The sequence below is a fragment of the Budorcas taxicolor genome, chromosome 14 (genome assembly GCF_023091745.1).
Source record: "Budorcas taxicolor isolate Tak-1 chromosome 14, Takin1.1, whole genome shotgun sequence".
NCBI lineage: Eukaryota > Metazoa > Chordata > Mammalia > Artiodactyla > Bovidae > Budorcas > Budorcas taxicolor.
The window spans coordinates 53,501,860-53,521,568 of NC_068923.1; the positions used below are offsets into that span (position 1 = coordinate 53,501,860).

At 43.4% G+C, this 19,709-nt stretch overlaps 1 protein-coding gene across 4 annotated transcripts; it reads right to left on the reverse strand.

The window, feature by feature from the left end:
• Positions 1 to 1,804: 1,804 nt before the first annotated feature.
• PEX2 (peroxisomal biogenesis factor 2) lies at positions 1,805 to 18,160 on the reverse strand. 4 transcript variants are annotated; one of them, XM_052651778.1, is made up of 3 exons: positions 18,049 to 18,160; positions 10,840 to 10,964; positions 1,805 to 3,355 (listed from the first exon to the last, which is right to left on the reverse strand). In XM_052651778.1, exon 3 carries the CDS (start codon positions 3,336 to 3,338, stop codon positions 2,421 to 2,423), a length of 918 nt encoding a protein of 305 aa, XP_052507738.1. In that variant the 5' UTR covers positions 3,339 to 3,355; positions 10,840 to 10,964; positions 18,049 to 18,160; the 3' UTR covers positions 1,805 to 2,420. The 4 variants fall into 4 exon arrangements, with proteins under 4 accessions (XP_052507738.1, XP_052507741.1, XP_052507740.1 ...); XM_052651781.1 differs by lacking the exon at positions 10,840 to 10,964 and having other exon boundaries at positions 1,805 to 3,345; positions 18,049 to 18,141; XM_052651780.1 differs by lacking the exon at positions 10,840 to 10,964 and having other exon boundaries at positions 1,805 to 3,353; positions 18,049 to 18,138.
• Positions 18,161 to 19,709: the final 1,549 nt, after the last annotated feature.

Here is a 19,709-nt window from a genome sequence, read left to right on the forward strand (position 1 = left end):
AGGTCATGGCTTGTGTTCACCTGGACTGATGTCTTTTAGACATGGTCACTGAAGCCACTTAGACACACTAAACACACAAGGAGCAAAGCTGACTTGAGAACCAGGTGCATGGGAGGGAGAAGAAAAATGTTAGTGTAGAAGTTATTTTCCCAAAGGAGGACACTCAGGGCTGAATGTTGGGTTCTGAATGCCAAAGTGGAAATATATGATGTAGCGAGATACGACCCAGTGGTCATGAACTTGGAGCCCTGCAGCCACTGGGGAGTGGGAACAGAAGCACCAGGGTTCAACCAAGTCCCCTGGCAGCCCTGGGGCAGCAGGGACTAGGTGCTGTCTGGGCCTGTCATTGCAGCTTGGCCAGCAGGCCTGTCTCTGGGGTGAGCTGAAGCTCCCTTAGGCGGCATTCAGTGTCACCCACTGATGAGAAGCTGCACACCAGCTGCCCTCAGTGTGCTCTTTGCCAAGAATCCTTGCAAGCAGGAAAAACAAATGTGGAAAACTAAGAAGAAAAAGAATGGAGAGACAGGGTCAGGTATGATATCCAGACGGCCCTTTAGGAATGGCTTTGCAGCCCAGCTGTGGGGGTGGGGGGTGGGGATCAGGGCAGCAGGCTGCCTCGGGAACAGAGCTGCCAGGCCTGAGGTTGTACCCTCCTGAGTGGCCACCGCCAGCATCTGACAGGTGGAGGTCAAAAGCCTGACTGCTCTGGCTCCACCTAGGACATCAAGGCCTTCAAATGCTCCAGGGCTCTCCTCTGGGTTGGACAAGTTCTTCAGCTTATTCCTGCTTCTTCACCATTTACTTTCACAGGCATAGGACTCCCTAATGAGTATCTTGCACTTCAAACCCTTTCCCACCACAGAACCCAATCTGTGATAGGTTTCGCCACTGGCTCACAAGATGTCTGTCTCAGTACCCCGGAACAAGAGGCAGGGTCTGACTATCCAGTGATGGGCAGAAGAGCTATAGTCTCTGACCTCATGGGGGGATATCACTTAGTGGAGGTGGCAGATATTAAATTTAAAAATATATATTTTGTACTAAGTGCCATGAGGGTCTGTAGAAAGTATCCACCCCCATCCATAATACTGACAACTGTTAGCATGCGTATTGTGTTTTCATGTTAAAATTATGATAATGTGGGCACCTGCTCAGAAAATGCTATCAAAATAACACTGTAAAAAAATTGTTGGTAGAACAAAATCTTGTTGACCTTATTTCATCCTTTCAAATCTGCAATCTAAGATGACCATTCAGTTGCTAACGTGCTTGTCAGACTAGATGACTGGTAAAATTAGAGGCGGGTGTAGACCTCCAGGATAGAGGGCAAACGGAGACTGGGCAAGGTCTACCGCTTCTCCCCTGCCCAGCGGCCACCATGCTCCTAACTAGCGCCTGAGGTCAACTGCTTCCTGTCTTGTATTAGGTTCCTAGGGTGTTTGTGACGGTGCATCGTCCAAGTTGAGGGACTGGGAACAGTGTTTCTCCATCATGGTTTAGGAATGTGCACACAATTTCAGGCTGACCAATGACTGTGGGCTCCTGGACTCTGCCAGACTATTAGGTGAGAAGCTCTTTGGCCAGTGGGATCAGGAAGATGGTAGGATAGAAATCTTGGGCCTCTGGTGGCTGTCATTAGCTCTGAGAATGAAGCAGACAGAATCCCTTAAAAGCTGGCTTCAGAGAAAAGCTTACAATTACAATCGGGACATTGGGTCTGAAAGTTTCAAACAACAGGTCTTACTCTGTTATTGTATAATTTTCTGGTGTCATTTCTGAAAATAAATGTACAATCAGCCCAGAGTCTCCATAATCTTTTATTTTTAGTCTCACCTCTTTCCAGGAAGTGGCAGAATGAAGGCACAGTTTTAGTGGTCATTTGTTAAAAAAAAAAAAAAAAAAAAAAAACCCAAAAACTGCCCATTATTCTTGACATTAAAAATTAAACCCAATGATTAAAAAAAATAGCATGTTACCATTTGTATCACATATTTAGGATCATGTGGTTTCCAGTGTGAGTAGAATGTAGTTGTGCCTGTGAAGGAACAGAAGGCAGTGGCTGAGAAGCACGTGTCCTCATAAAACATATCTAAGTAGTACACTCAGGATGACTCATGCTAAGGATTTAGACATAATACCCCAGTCCAGTACTCTTGCCTGGAAAATCCCACGGATGGAAGAGCCTAGGAGGCTGCAGTCCATGGGGTTGCGAAGAGTCGGACACGACTGAGTGACTTCACTTTCACTTTTCACTTTCATGCATTGGAGAAGGAAATGGCAACCCACTCCAGTGTTTTTGCCTGGAGAATCCCAGGGACGGGGGAGCCTGGTGGGCTGGCGTCTTCGGGGTCACACAGAGTCAGACACGACTGAACTGACTTAGCAGCAGCAGTTCTTCTCAGAGGAAACAATTTTAGTTTCTAAGGGACACTCACTTCTGCCATCTCAATGCCCGATTTCAAAGGTTGCAGGCTATGGACTTCTGTGCCACACTTAGGACAAGTGAAGGACACATCAAATAAGAAGCTACTTTTCACGCAGTAGTAACAAAAGACATGCTCGCAGCCAATGGTGTGAGGCATGGTGGGCCACTCCCCACACAGAGAACACTGTCTGCCACTGGTTGCCAGCGTGCTGTCGCTGCCTGGGGCTCCAGTCAGCGGGACACACCATGAAGAGAGCTTGGCTCTTAACTTCTGGACATTGATTAGGGGGAGGAGAAAAATTAGAAACTCGGCAAAGCCGTGCCAGAGGAGTTCCCTATTCATATACTCAAAGCCCAGTTCTCGGACACGTTGGGGCTTGTGAAAGACAGAATGGATGCCCAGCAGACGTTCAGTCAAAGTTGCAAACTTGCCCCTTTGGAGGAAGATCAAGAAATTAATCAACCCGCCTAACTTCAGAAGTCCGACCACCAGATTCACGCACTGCTTGGCTTTCCTGAAGGATGCGATGTGACGGTTCCGAAACAAATCGTAGCATCGTTCTTCTAACCACTTGCCACCAATTGTACAGACAGCATACCAGAGCTTCTGATTTCTGCTCGGTGGCTGGTAGCTCAGGTTTGGGGAAAGATCGTTCTGGTACTGAATATTCAACACTGACTGTCCCACTGTGGCATTTTTAGAGTAGATGGTGAATCTCCACAAGAAAAGCCACAAGAATGCTTTCACCTCTGGTTCAAAGCGGGCTAACAGCCCTGGCTTAAATCCATGAAAGCACTGAGTAAACTGGGACCAAACGAGCTGCTCCAGGGCCTTGTTTAGTTCAAGTGCATCCAACTGGCTGATTCTTAGCACTCTGTTTGTCCGCTCTGCATTCTCGTCTCTGGAAGCCATGCCTTCTCTGAAGGTCTCTAGGAAGAAGTACAATCAGAAACCATCACTGACGGAGCAGTTTCTCAGAGCTATCTAAAATGCTGTCTCCCGGGCTGCAATCCTCATTTTGCCCCAAAACTCCCTGCCCCCGGCCACACACACACAAAGAAAACATCATCGAACAGTCGCAATCTTGTACTGTCTTCCCAACTTAGAGCTGGAAAACTCTTGTTGACACACAAGTGACAATGGACAGAGGAGACAGGAATTCTGTGAAATCCTTGCCTCACGCTAGCCAAGAGCTGTAGGGAAAGGAACGGGTCAGGACAGAGTTCCCCTTCTTTTATCCTTTCATGACTCTATCCCCTCCCAGCCTTTTCTCATTCTGGCTGCTCTGAGCTCCCCACTGGATGGTACCTAACGTTTGTCTTCCCTTCTGCCTCCTTCAGTGCCTGTCCCACACTGCAATACTGTGAAAACACGACCCTTCCCAAGCGGACCCCCAAGGCTGCTTTCCTCATGCCTCACCCTCTAGTTACAAAGTGCTCCGTTCTCTTGTTCACTCCTGGACATTTGTTGTCTGTTCCCTTCATCTGGAACAATCTGCTCCCATTCTCTAACTGGAAAACTCACATTGCCTGGAAACCCCATAGACAGAGGAGTCTGGTGGGCTATAGTCCATGGGGCTGCAAAAGAGGCGGATGTGACTTAGTGACTAAACAACTAAGTTTTTGAGTACTAGCTTAGGGACCACTTCTTCTAATTTAGTTGCCTCTCTAGCTGTTTCTTTAGCTCTCTGTCCGTCCTCTTTCATGATGTCCCTACTGTATATAAACTACTTTTCAATTGTCTATTTCCTCCACTGGAGGATAAACCCTATAGCAAAGACTGAGTCTTCTTACAGTTGATTCTTAGCAAATAGCCCAGTGCTTGGTATAGAGAATGCTTCCCACAAATTCAAGATGAGTGGAACAGGAAACAGGATGAAAGTCTGGAGTGGGGGAGTGGTAGAAAATACAAATTTCCACCCAATAACCTTTCAAACGATTTTGAGTTACCATATCTCGACTGCTGATTGCCACATCTTTCAACATGTTTGTTGCTCACCGGCTTTTTCCCAATGAATGTGTCAGAAGCCCGTGATAAAACGGGAGAACACAGTCCCAACCCTTGTGGAGATCATAATCAAGTGACTGGGAAGAGGGATGAAGCAAGAGTGTACTGCAGAAAATAATAAATAGGCAATTACAAGATGTGAAAGGTGATGTGCAAGGGGAACTTAAGAACATCGTGCTTTCAACTAGACCGCAGAAGGTCCAAGAAGGCTTCACAGAAGAGGCAAGATCTTCTGAAGGTAGGCACCTGAAGGATCAGCAGTGTCACGAGGGTAAAGATAGGCAAGAAAACCACTCCTACAGAGGGAACAGAGGGTGCTAAGGATGGGAGGAGCCAGGACAAAAGATCAGGCTGGAAAGGAAAGACTGATGCTAACAGCCACCTTTGAGGCTGCATTTTATCAAGAAGGTAATGGGGAGACACCACATAGCTGTTAAGGAAAGAATTGATCAACTCTGCATTTTAAACAGCGTGTTCTGGCCACACAGAGAATGGATTACAGGCTGAAAGACTGGAGGCAGAGAGACCAATTAAGATGATTGTTAACATGATTTAGTGAGAAACTAATGATAGTCTAAATTAGAAGGGTATCAGTGGGGATGGAGAAAAATAGGTACCTTTGAAAGCTATGAAGTGGAAGGATGGACACGACTCAGTGAGAAGTAAGCCAAGAATAACTGACTTGAGTAATGGAGTGGATGGTAGTCCAATTCTCTGAAATAGGAAACATATGCAGAGATATAGGCTTGAAGGGAAGATAATAAATCTGGGCAGTTTTAGAGAGCTGAGGCCCCTATGAGACAGCTAAGTGGAAAAGCTCAGTAGGAAGTTCTGAGGATATATGGGAGATAGATTTGGGGAGGAGATTTTGTGTGAGCCCCTCTGATGGGACTGATCTATTTTAAATCTACTTGATCTATTTAAATGCTAAGATCAGGAAGACAGTCGTCTATAAATAAGGTAGGTCCTGCCCATTCACAGCACATCCAACTTTCTTTGTACAATATAAGCTTATTCCCTTGGTTTCCTTCTCCAGTCACTGTAGCGTTTCATGGGTCACAATCACTGCCATCACCAACCTCTGACCTTTCAAAGCTTTCTCTGCTGGGGTCTGTGTATCACAGTCCTGTTGTCTCTCTGCTTGTAGTCTAGTGGCCTTCACACCTGAGCATTAATCACCATCACATGCAGGACTTGTCAGACTGCGCTACTCAGTTCCAGAGTTCCTGATGTCCTCTGGAATGGGCACCAATAATTTGCATTTCTAGCAAGTTCCCTGCTGACGTTGCGAATGACTGGGCTAGTCCATTTCCAGGCAAAATTCACGATTTTGTGGGCCTGTCGCCCACACGGCTCAATGCTGCACACCAGTCCTCCTGTCTTTTTTGGTTTTTGTCCACAGATCTGCAGAGGCTCTTACAGATCTCACTCTGATTCAGTTTTCTCTTTCTGCTACTATGTAGTCCTTGTGAGACTGAGACCACTCACAGATTTCACAAAGACTATGAGCATCAATGTATCCTAGCTCTGCAGGTGCCTGGGATGCAAATGAAGACGCCAACCTGGGTCTGCACAAGGAAGCAGGCAAATCGATGGACAAGTCGAGCAGCAGCAGAATTACATGGTATTTCAAGATTCTTAAAAGACAACTGCATAAAATCTCAGAACTGTCTCAAGAGAAAAAGACTTTCAATCTTTATGCAAAAAAATCATTAGTGATTATTTTTCTCACATTTTATGTAATTTAAAATCTTCTTTAAATATGTCATTTATGTAATTAAATAAAGGTCCATATAGTCAAAGCTACGTTTTCACCAGCAGTCATGTACAGATGTGAGAGCTGGATCATAATAAAGGCTGAGCACCAAAGAACTGACACTTTCGAAACTGTGGTGCTGGAGAAGACTCCTGAGAGTCCCCTAAACAGCAAGGAGATCAAACCAGTCAATTCTAAAGGAAATCAACCCAGAATATTCACTGGAAGGACTGATGCTGAAGCTGAAGCTCCAGTACTTTGGCTACCTGATGCAAAGAGCCAACTCACTGAAACCCTGATGTATTTAAGAAATATAATTAAGAAAAAAAAAACACTAAAACATTATTTAAAAAAAACCTCATAGGCAAATCAAAATCTAGACAATTATTTGTTCAGATTTACCAAATCATCTCTTGCCTCACTGACCCCAGGATAAAGTACAAACTTTTTAGATTCTAGCCTTTCTGTATCCTTTTTAACCATATAACCAGTTATTCACTGAAGAGTCTTTATTTTACTTTTAAAAGACTTTTTTGATGTGGACAATTTTTTAAAGTCTTTATTGAGTTCGTTACATTATTGCTTCTGTTTTATGTTTGTTTGTTTTTTTTTTTGCTGAGAGGCCTGTGGGATCTTAGCTTCCTGACCAGGGATGGAACTGCACTGTCTGGGTTGGACAACGGCAAAGTTTTAACCACTGGAACTGACTCTCTTCTGGTCCTGCCTCTATGCCTTTTCTCATGTACCCGAACACTTACCTTCTCTACCATCTCCTCCTGCCAGCCCCAAGTACATTGCAACCCTATTTCAACATTCTGCTTCACAATTCTCTCTCCAATTCCCACTGTCACCATCTCTAACTATCACAGCAACTGTCTGTGCTGTGTGCTGGGGTCCTCACTCCAGTCGTCTGAATACACCTTTCCCTAACTTAACCATGAACCAGTCAAGGGAAACTGCCTCATAGCTGCTTCTCAAGGTACCTGCCATCAACAGAGACTGATACCTAACTCACTTTTCCTCATGCAAAATTCTATAATCGCTCAGGATAGGTGAAAATATGGTATATACAATTCCTCTACTGTGACAGTCTGGACAACTCGGCATGTTTCCCAGGTTTTGTATCCTGTGGTAAACAAGATAAAGGAAGTTCTCTTATTTGTCAAAGTACTCTTGAAAAGCTCAGGCTGTACTGGACATCAACTCCAGCACTTCAGCGTTCTCCCATCACACCATCCCTGCCCCCAGTACTGAACTGGATGGACTGGTAATTTTTTTCAGTTGTGTGCTCAGTTTCTCAGTAGTGTTTGACTCTTTGTGAGCCCATGGACTCCCATCAGGCTCTTCTGTGGAATCTTCCAGGCAAGAATACTAGATTGGGCTGCCATTTCCTTCTTCGTTTCAGTTGAGTAGCAGATGAAATTTATGGCATGTGTTAAGAGGGCCAGTTGTGCCAACTTATGTATCTTCAGATATGAGTCACAATCAGTTCTTGGTAATCTTTATAGAACTTACTGCAAAGATGGGCCAGCTATAGCAGTTGCTCAGTAAAGGTCTGTTGAACTCATACGTGGTGGAGTGAGCAGTTTGGTAGTGAATCAATGTTCAGATTGAACACTGCTGATAAACTGGAGTCTGAGGGCAGCTCTCTCTTCTCAGGTTCCTTACTTGTATGCAGGAAGAAACTGGTCAGAGAGACTGGCTTCTGACAGGAATCACTGATCTCAAATCCCTCATTTCTGGAGGAATCATACTTAAGTACAGTTAGTAAAGACAGGAATTTTTAATGGTGCCAGGAAAGAAGACTTAACACACTCTCTAACCAATCCAATATTCAACAATCCTTATCATCAGAAAATTCTTTCTTATACCTTCTGTTACAGTTTAACTTTTTTCTTGTTTCTTTCCTCTTCTTCACCCCAGGCCTGGCTTCAGTGAAGATTAAGAACAGCTGGGCCCGATCTCCTCTCTACAGAAGACTCTTTACTAGAGGAAAAGACTATTATTAAACTATTCTTCCAGATGAATAATTTGTTTCTTTTTTTGGTTTTGTTTTAGGTTTCAGTATCCAACATTTTAGTCATTTTTGTGACTTCGTTTCACTGTAAACATAGAACAGGCATTGTCTATTATGCATCACAGTGTGTTAAAGTAGGAGCTGCTGCTGCTGCTGCTAGGTCACTTCAGTTGTGTCCGACTCTGTGCGACCCCAGAGACAGCAGCCCACCAGGCTCCCCTGTCCCTGGGATTCTCCAGGCAAGAACACTGGAGTGGGCTGCCATTTCCTTCTCCAATGCATGAAAGTGAAAAGTGAGAGTGAAGTCACTCAGTCATGTCTGACTCTTACGGCCCCATGGACTGCAGCCCACCAGGCTCCTCTGCCCATGGGATTTTCCAGGCAAGAGTACTGGAGTGGGTTGCCATTGCCTTCCTATTGCTCTGTCATCCTGTTCAGGTGACTGGGACAGAGTAGAAAGACCAGGTTTAAAATCTGATAGACTCAGGCTCAAACTCCAGCTTGGTCTCTTGGCTGCTAAGTCATCTTAAAAAAATCACTAGCAGCAGATTGTTCTAAGAGTTGGAAATGAATGGCTACCTCAAGATGTTGCTGAGATTAAAGCAGACAATGTTGTGTAAGTGGTTTGGAAACAGGCAGGCAGTATTACTACTACATTATTGCTACTTTGGCTAGGGATGAGCTTTAGAAGAAAAAGACTCAGCTGATTTTGCCAAATCTCATTTTAAAAGACTGAAATCTTCATTATTACTCATCTAATGCCTCAAGCTGGGCTGGAAGAAGCACAAGCTGGAATCAAGATTGCCGGGAGAATATCGATAACCTCAGATATACAGTGGACACCACCCTTATGGCAGAAAGTGAAGAGGAACTAAAAAGTCTCTTGATGAAAGTGAAAAGAGGGGAGTGAAAAAGTTGGCTTAAAGTTCAACATTCAGAAAACTAAGATCATGGCATCTGGTCCCATCACTTCATGGGAAATAGATGGGGAAACAGTGGAAACAGTGGCAGACTTTATTTTCTTGGGCTCCAAAATCACTGCAGGTGGTGACTGCAGCCATGAAATTAAAAGATGCTTACTCCTTGGAAGGAAAGTTATGACCAACCTAGATAGCATGTTCCAAAAAAGAGACATTACTTTGCCAACAAAGGTCCGTCTAGTCAAGGCTATGGTTTTTCCAGTAGTCATGTATGGATGTGAGAGCTGGACTGTGAAGACAGCCGAGTGCTGAAGACTCGATGCTTTAGAACTGTGGTGTTGGAGAAGACTCTTGAGAGTCCCTTGGACTGCAAGGAGATCCAACCAGTCCATTCTAAAGGAGATCAGCCCTGGGTGTTCTTTGGAAGCAATGATGCTGAAGCTGAAACTCCAGTACTTTGGCCACCTCATATGAAGAGTTGACTCATTGGAAAAGACTCTGATGCTGGGAGGGATTGTGGGCAGGAGGAGAAGGGGACGACAGAGGATGAGATGGCTGGATGGCATCATGAGTTTGGGTGAACTCTGGGAGTTGGTGATGGACAGGGAGGCCTGGCATGCTGCAATTCATGGGATCGCGAAGAGTCGAACACAACTGAGCGACTGAACTGAACTGAATGCCTCAACCAACCTGTGGTAAAAGGATTCCCACCCCTGTCCCTCCAGGAAATACTGACTACACCATTAAAATATAAATTGTGGCAGTTACACAGTGAACATTATGTCACTGTGATGTGGGCATGTGTGGAGGAAGGGGCAGAAATGTGGTCCAGTGGAACTCATGCATCATGTCAGAGGAGATGCTGGGGTGGGAATCCTGAGAGGATGGGGGGATCCCAGCGTGACCTGCTCTCTCGGCTGTCTCACCTCCATCCACATGGCTGTGCCTGTTTATCCGGAAGCAAAGAAACCTCTCCAGAATGCACACTGACAGCATCTAACTCGAGGGTGCTTCACCAAACAGGGCCTGGTACAGGCAGTCCAAGACAAGCATCCAACAAGTTCAGTTTCTCCTCCTCTCCCCTCCTCTTTCTAGAAGGTACAGTTATTCTAGGATATTGGCTTTAGAGAAGGGCACTGCTCAGGAGTAGAAGAAACTGATGAGATTGGAAAAACTACAAGCTTAATTCATCTGATTATGGAACTTTTTCCCTCCACTGCTGGACAATAATATTTGGCTGAAGTAGGTGTAGGACACAGAAAAAAATGCCATAAGTGCCTTTAGAGCACATAAAGTTATTCTCAATCTAATGGAAGAAGTTTGTGTTTCGGTGAATTCTAAATCTCTGACAAATCACTATTCAATTTAATATTTATTGAGCGCCCACAAAATGCCAGGCATTCTCCTACATTTCAGGGGTTTGATCCAAATAGTTAACTCTCAGTTAACTTCCTTTTAGTAAGGCATTTCTAAAGAAATAGGACGTTGCAATAATCAAGACTAGCCACTGATCTCTGAAGAAAAGAATGGATCTCAAAATACGAAAACACTATGAAGGATCACAAAACTCCCTGGGGCAGAAAAGAGAAAACTTGGATTTAATACTGTACAAACTGCAGAAATATGCAAGCACTGACTCCAGCCATGGTCCACCTGGGAAACACAGGGAGATGGGTTTCAACGGGAGCCGCATCCTTATGAATCCCCACTAACCTGGCTGCACTTGTTTGGAAGTAAAGAATGAAGTTGTCTGCTGTGACCAGAGCAGAATGGCTTGGCCGGAGAGACTGGCTGAAGAGTTGCTGCTGCTGCTAAGTCGCTTCAGTCGCGTTAACCCCCTGCAAAAAAGACTCCGTTTTAAGGAAATTGCATTGGTTTTGTAGCCATGAGTAATCACTGAACAGAAGGGACTTAACAGGATATAAATTTTAAAAGATTAACCTGATTGCAGAGTTTAAGAAAAGGAAAACTGCAATTCTGAAGGACCAGTTCCAGCAGTTGGCCCCCAACCTTTCTGGCACAAAGGACCAGTTATGTAGAAGAGAGTTTTTCTATAGATGGGAGTGGGGATGGTTCAGGTGGTAATGCAAGTGATGGGGAAGGATGAGGAGCAGCGGCAGATGAAGCCTCACTGTTCACCCCTCTGCTCACCTCTTGCTGTGCGGCTGGGTTCCTAACAGGCCACAGACTAGTACCAGTTGGTGGCCTTGGAACTGGGGACTCCTGAGTCATACGACTCCTGCGACTGTTCAAGGACCTTAACTGAGGTGTTGATTAATAACATTCTGAACAAGTCTTAGTAAGTTGACCTGCTTCACTGACAACTATGACATTAAGAAAGATTACATTACAACATGCTCATGTTTTCGAATCAAAAATCTCCAACTCTTCTGGAAACCAGTGCTTTCCTGACTCTGCTACACTTATTGCTATCCAAGGCCTACTACTGGTCGGTCTACTTCTACTTTCAAAAATTTAAATATTAAAAATTGTATTATTATTGGTCTTGTAGGTTGGTATCTAGTTTCAGAAAAGCAGCTCAAACTTAAATGGTTTAAAAAAAAACAAACTAATTTTTTTTTTAAAGTTGGGATTGTTTTGAATTGAAACAAATACCATCGGATTTAATTCAAATTGATTTTTCCAGCAAGACAAAATCTGGTGATGCTTTATCCTGTTCTGCAATGAGATCTCCTTCTTTTAATGCACAATCCTATCAACCTCTCCCTCTCCATCCCCCGTTTGCCAAACTATACTCAGATTCTGAAAAGCTAACCCAGGTAAAACATTTCTGGCCATGCAAAGAGACTTATAAAAACAAAAGTACAACTGGCACTAAGTTAATTCACGTTCAGGGAAGGATACTATGTTAAGGACATGTGAAGAAGATGCTTAAGGCAAAATCAAGACCAGATAAAAAGTATAGCATCTACGAGGGTTACTGTGATTAACTTGTCACATAAATATGTTTAAGACAAAATGACTGAGCACTATAAAACTATTAAAAAGGTCTCCTGCTGACATTTTATCACTAGACATGTCACACTGCTTTTCTTTCACAGGGAAAAAACAACTGAAAATTCGTTTACTGAGAGCAGCGATATATAACCTTATCCCTTAAATAACTCATGCCTTTCTTTTAAGCTTTTCATTCCCCAAATACAACTTTGTCATCTATATTGCATTCCAAAATGAAGGACTTTTTAATCTCACTACAGTGGGAAGAATTTCTCAGGACGTCTTCCAGCGCTTTTATTGAGTATCGCACAAATTATGAATGAATATATTTTATTTAAAAACATGTTATTGACAGAAATCTATCAATAATAATGTGGGTATTGTCAAGGGCCTGTCAATATTAATGTAATTATGATTAAGGGCATAACATGGATTTTTAGCTATAATACCAAGTAACATCTCAGGCATTACTGCTATCAATAAACACATTATTATTGACCTGTTTCAAGATGCTCAGTACTAGATGTATTACCATTAGGCATGTTTGTCAATGCATACTGCTGACAAAAATTCTACATTTAAATTTACAGTCTTTGCAAACTCTGTCAGCAGAAACATGTGATTCCCAGGCAATCACCAAGGTTTCAAATCCATCCACACACTCTGCCAGGCTATTCTTTTCCAGACCCACAATCATCGACTGATTTTCAGTATGACAATGTTGCTGCCTCACTGTCTTAAGGGTTCTGGTGACGTAAATGGATGAGGCCATTTCTGCCTTTTAGTTGTTTTTTTTTTTTTTTAATCTTAACTGGCTTTTCACATTAGAAGGTTATATGAATAAAGTTCTACAACCTGAGATCTTAAGCTTTGAACCTCTACCCTAATTATTTTATTTCCTTTGTATAGTCAGATAGATTTACTGTCCATTGTATTGAAATCAACTCTAATAAATGGGACATGCATCAAATAAAGATTTTAACAGGGCGTCGATTCCCAGAATGCACTGCAAACATGAGCAAAAGAGGAAAAAACCTATGGCTGAGACCCATTACATCCTTGTGACCTCTGGCACTGTGAACAGGCCTAGAAATCAACAACTATAAGTTCAAATCCCACTTCTGCCACAGCCTTGCTAAGTGACATGTCACTGTTGTTTCGTTCATCTCGTTCATCAAATATAAATGAAGTCCTGATAGCTTATAGCTATCTGATGATAAAAACTCCAACTGTGCTCATTTGACGGCTAAGGCAATGGCACCCCACTCTTGTACTCTTGCCTGAAAAATCCCACAGACGGAGGAGCCTGGTAGGCTGCAGTCCATGGGGTCACTAAGAGTTGGGGCACGACTGTGCAACTTCACTTTCACTTTTCACTTTCATGCATTGGAGAAGGAAATGGCAACCCACCCCAGTGTTCTTGCCTGGAGAATCCCAGGGACGGGGGAGCCTGGTGGGCTGCTGTCTCTGGGGTCGCACAGAGTCGGACACAACTGAAGTGACTTAGCAGCAGCAGCAGCAGTAGTGTGTATGTAACAGAATGTCTCTACAATGTATCTGAAGGATAAACTTCCAAATAGCACACATTTTTCAAACACATGAACAAGGATAAGTTATTCTTTTTATTTAGAGAGAATTGGGAATTCAACTCAAAGACTAAAATCTTCACCACTATAATCAGTCTTACGCAACTGAGCACCTTACCTATTTCACTTATGATATATTTACTCAAGTATCTAAAAGTAACACAAACTTCTTGTTTTAAACCTGGGGACGAATCTCCCATTACTTTGGCCTTTCTTCACAAATAAATTTTAAGCGTGGCACTCTTTTCTCTCAGAAAACTGATACTTCTGAGTCTTTGAGGGAGAAAGCACACTGTGGAAATAAAGAGCAAATGTCTGGGTGAACACGGGGCAGGAGACTTAAACTGGTTCTGATTAGTTCTGTATTCTAGCCCAGGTTCACCAACAGGCTGTGGGACTCTGGACAAGTTATTTCACCACACTATACTCTACAGCAGTTAAAAAAAGTCTGATAAAAAGTCTCCCTCTCTAGAATCATCATGGGAATTATTTTAGAAAACCCTGGAAGAGAAGATAAAAAGTAAAAGTACAGTCATTTCCAACTGTAGTAAGGGTTAATGTCAAACATGAGTAAGGAAAAGGCTAAAGTAGAGAAATCAGAACAGTAACACCCGTGAGACAGACTCAATCCTCACAGAAAAAATACAGCGAAGCCTCATGGAAGACAAACCAAAACGATTTGGGAGTTTACAACTGCAGTAAACCTATACTACTTACTTCCTGGATATGGAGTTGCTAATAAGGGACCACTACAGCTAAGTGCCCTTTGCAAAAAAATCAAATATTAAATTATTTAATCCTTACAATATTATGAAAGAGGTTCTTTTGGTATTTTGTTTTAAAGCAAGAAAATTGAAGCGCAGGGAGATGACTTGTGTGAAATAACACGAGGAATGGTGGGGCCATGCCCTGCACCAGCCTCCTCTATGGACAAGGTGATGGCTGACCTAATAGCTGCACATAAACACCTTAGCATGTCACTGCAGGACATGCAGATGGGGCTGTTTAAGAACTAAGTACGAAGTGATGATGAGTACCGGTATGAACTTCAGCGAAAACTGCAATCCAAGGATGAACAAACAAAAGACATGTGAAACTTGAGAGCGACTAGACCTTTAAGTACTCTATAAATCTGGAAAAAGATTTTAGGATCTAACTGCCTAAGAGAATTCTAAATGACTTCAAGATTATTGGAATACAGGTTTAATTGCACATTTTATGGAACACGAGAGAATATGAAAACAGCCACAAGGGAACAGAGGTATCAGCAATGGAAAAGGAGGAAGTACCAGGGGATACATACTACGAAGAAGGCACTAGATGTTTTCTTTACAGTTTCATGACAGTTAATCTTATGTCCACTTTAAGAAGTCAAAAATTAAGAGGGGTCTGATAACGTGCTTAAGGTCAAGCTGACGATTTAGCAAATGCTAGAAAAATGGTGGAACATACAAAAGGAAGTCAGTATAGATATTTGCTAAGCTTGGATCAAATTCAACATCACAGAGCTCAAAACAAAATTTTTTCTCTCAAGATAATTCTGAAGACCAGACCGCCAGTCAAGCTCTCAGGACTGTAGATGGGAGGAAGAAATTCAAGGAAGCTGGTAAAGTTGCCCACGTTGCCTGGAATTCACCTTATCTACTTTCCTTGCCTTTCCGTGTGGTCAGAGAACCATTTGAAGAAACTGAATGTCAAAAATGAACCAAAGGAATATGGGGGTGAGAAAAGGAGGTGCAAACAAATATTATGAACACATGTAATATGGGAAGTAAAGGCAATGCCAATTCACGTGACCCTGGAAAGGAACAGGTGTGCATAATCAAAATGGAATTACTCTAGAGCTCCTTTTTTTTTAAGATTTTAATAGTTAAAAAGAAAGAAAAGATAACTGGGATGAAATTTTATCTCATGTTATTGACAAATGGGTAAAAAGGAAGAGCTCTGCAAAAAAAAAAAAAAAGGGAAAGTAGATAAAAAGTAATCTAGAAAAGGACATTTTGATTCCAGAGATGAGAAAAGATGTGAGAAATTTACAGTACACAATGGGAAGGCCTCTTGGTGGCTCAAGTGGTAAAGAATCCACCTGCCAATGCAGGAGATGGGTTTCTTCCCTGGGTTGAGAAGACCCCCCTGGAGGAGGAAATAATAACCCATTCCAGTATTCTTGCCTGGAGAATCCCACAGAGGAGCCTGAATGAGCACACACACAGAGGAGCCTGAAGGACCACAACCTGTGGGGTTGCAGGGAGTCGAGCATGACTTAGCAACTGAACATACTCACACACAGGGAAGGACAGAGGGTGCTAGACACCCTCTTCCCTGCTCCCACATGCAGAAATTAGTGCCAGGATCACAGATGTAGGGCAAGTGGGACAGTCAGGGCTTTTCTCCTGAGGTTTCTTCCACATTCCAAAGGAACTGAAGAGGAACATGGAATGTGTGAAAATGCTGTCATTTCACAGCAAAGAGAAAAGAGAATGTCCAATTTGCTTCTAGGTTGTCCAACTCAGATAATAAAGTGAAGAAAGAAAGAGGCCAGTGACTCAGAGCAGAACTTCTGTCTGTGAATAAAGACTGCTTTGTCTTGTGCTACAGGAACCAGAGCTCGGTGGAGGGCAAAAGGCAAAGAAACTAAAAATTTACTTTATGCTTTAAGGAAAACGTGAGGCTAGGACTTGGAACTTTACTAGTAAAATGACGTTAGGTAAAACTGCTAACATCTTTAAGGTTCAGCTGCCAAAAATGGAAAATATCTGCCCTCCCTATTGCAAAGACTGCTATGAGCATAAAAATAAGCAAAAATTATATGATTAAAATTAAAAAGTAGGGGGAAAAGAGGAAAAAACCTGTGATCAAAAACAAAGTACTAAACTTAAAATTTGTATCTATTAAATAAGGTAGAATATGGACACGTTTGTGGCTTTTGGTAATGAATTAACTCCGCATACATGCATTTTATTGTTTAAAAACCTGTAACAAATGAATGCAAGTTGAATACAAATGAATAATTAATCTACAAAAAAAATTTAAGGCCAGTAGGAAATATATCATCTAGTCTAAGATACAAATTTAATTTTCTTAACAGTACTACTGTTTTTCAAACAGAACAAAAAAGAATAGCTGTTCTTGTAAAATACAGCTGAGGGTCAGCTTGCTTTGTCTCTCCTCTGCATGACTCTAGGACATGTCTATGGGAATTCTACCACAGAACAGTTTTAAAACCACAGATTGAGTGCTCCTCCTAATTTCTAAAAATGAGAATAAGGCCAAGAGGTAGAGCTGGTCAGGAGCAGAAACTCAACTCTCTTGACTCAGTCTAGCATGCTCGTTGCTATGTCCTCTTACTTCTATTTTTCCCCCTATTTCTAAGGAAAACAAAATAAGAGGTTCTTTTTCACTTGTATTGTCAATAAAGAATTCCTAACTCCACTCTTTCTTTTCTTCCAAATCTCTTTCTGGCTCAAGACTACTCAACTTTCATGTTTCTGGATACGAGAAATGGATAATATGGGCAAGATGAGGGAGAAGATACAGTCATCCTGAGATATTGTGCCAAGGCTTAACTAAAGGTAACTCATTAGGGGAAGGCGTTCAGACTGTAAACTGGTGTGGATGGAACCTCAGCCTACCTGTAATTTCTACTGTTCAGATACAGTGTTCCAAGGACATCACAGAATACCAATACCATTAGACGTGAACAGTCTACATACAACTTAGTCTCATTCTGTGAACAGCCCTTTCACTAAATGTAGTATTTTTGGAAAACGATAATAAGTAAACAGTGAGTTTTAAGGCCTCACAAGAAAAATGACCTTTATATTCTAATTATCAGGTATCAATGTTAAATGTAACTGACTCATTGTAAGCAATTTTCTAAGAAAATTCTCAGTAGTTTTTTCTCCCCAAGAAAATTAAAACTGCTTTTGAGTTTATAGGCTTTTTAAAATATTGGAAACTTAAGCCTACTCAACTTTTTGGTACCAAACAACGCTATACACGAACCATTAGATATCAAGAAAAGTTTGGACCCTCGGTAATTCTTAAGCCGTTCAAAAGGGTTAAATCTCACCACCGCCAACTGACAGGAAACGATTTCCAAGTATGTTCTAGAAAATCACTTCCCAGAACGCAAAGGAAACTCAAATCTAGCTGTCCTTTTTTCCTTTTAATGCCATCCTAAGACTATTTTTAGGCTTTTAGGTTTGCTCCACTGCCTTTCCCAAAATCAGACTTTGCCTCTTCCAGGAAGACAGGAAGCCAAATTAAACAGGGAAACAAGCAAAGGGCGACAATTACAAGGTCGTGAAACTCCACGCCCTCCCAGTTGTAAGCAAGACCGCAGGTCCACACTCCGACTCTCTCGGGCGACACTGACCTTAGGAGTCTGCAAAACGCCCCGCTCCAAGTAACTGTTTCTGAAACATCTCTGGGAAAGCTTGGCTTTTCCAAGCCGAACCTGCGGTCCCCAAGCTTCCGGAACTCGTGGGTTTGCGGAGTGACGCAGCACCCGGAAGTGCCTGGAAAAAAAAAAAAGTGGAACTAAACCAACGAGAACCACGCTTTAACGCTCTGCGAAACGCCGAACTCCGACGAGCCGAAGGGCCGAAGGGCCGAAGAGCCGACGAGCCGAAGGGCCGAAGAGGATACCCGCGCGCTGATTGGTCTGCTGGCCGTGGGGGAAATCCGCATCTGATTGGCAGGAAAGGCGCGAACCCGGCAGCCCGGGTCCTGAGGGCGCGCGTGGAGAGGCTACCGGGTCAAGGGGCCGCGGGGAAGGCAGGGCTCTGGAGGGCCGGGCTTTCCCTGCCTTCGGACAACGGCAGCCGGCCTCTGAACGAGTGCCGCCGAGTGGCGGCGGGGTGCCTCCGCGTCTCTGGGGCTCTTCGCTCGCCGGGTTGGAGGGCCCACTGCGAGATGGCCGGGTGGGGATGGTAGCCTCCGGCTGCAGCTGCAGCTTCCGGGCTGGGGCAGTTTTTGCAGCGCGTGGCTGCCGTGGCGGGAGGGGCGGATGGCTGGTTGGCCTCTGCGGGCTCAGGGAGGCAGGTGGCCTTCAAAGCCTCGGCCCGGGAGGCCTTGCCGTACGAATTGGACCCTCTCTTGCTCGCGCAAATCAGAGCCATGAGATCCTTGCCGCGTGGTCGGTGTGAATCATCCCAGACCTTTAGAAACGCGGACAGTAGGGTCCCCTAGCCCTGGGGAGCTGAGGCAGGATTTCTAGTACTAAGGCCCCGAGGGAAGGTATTTTTTGAGCATTGATCAGGCAATTATGTGTAGCCGGCGTTGAGAATCGTCTCTGCCTATAATAAAGGGATGGCCTTATCTGGCTTGTTTGCTCAAAGGTTTGAATGAAGTCATGTGGGTACAAGCTGTCTGCACTCAGTAGGTCTTAAAAACGTTTGAGCGCATGTCTCCCCCGCTGCGCCTTCTCAGAACCCGGGAGCACGCAGACCTGCAATAAATGTGTTGACAGACATTGGAGAGCTCATGCTGTAGAAGCAGTGTTTGATTAATTATCCCGTGGAACAGTTGTTATTAAGAATTCGAAACATTATGGACAAGATAAAAGAACATTTATCAATGAAGTCTTACATTGTTCAAATTTGTTTTTACATTGAAGGTACACAATTAGCATCACTTATACCTGGAATTTTGTCCTCTTCCATATATTAAGATCAGAAAGATCAGGCCTAAAAGAAAATGGTGATGGTTTCTCGAATTAATGAAATTCCCACTACAGGAACCAATAGTATAAATGAGATTGGCTTTCCTGATGGGTCAGAATGCGCCTGCCAGTGCAGGAGACACAATTTCCATTTCTCGGTGGGAAAGATACTGTGGAGAAGGGCATGGCAACCCACTCCAGTATTCTTGCCTGAGAAATCCCATGGACAGAAGGAGCCTGATGGACACTCCATGAGGTCGCAAAAAAGTCGGACACCTGGTAGCGACTGAACAGCAAAGGAGCTCCAAGTTGAAAGGATATGTAGTTCTCTTAGGTACAGAAGGGAAGGTGTCTCCAGAGCGTTGGCCAACTGG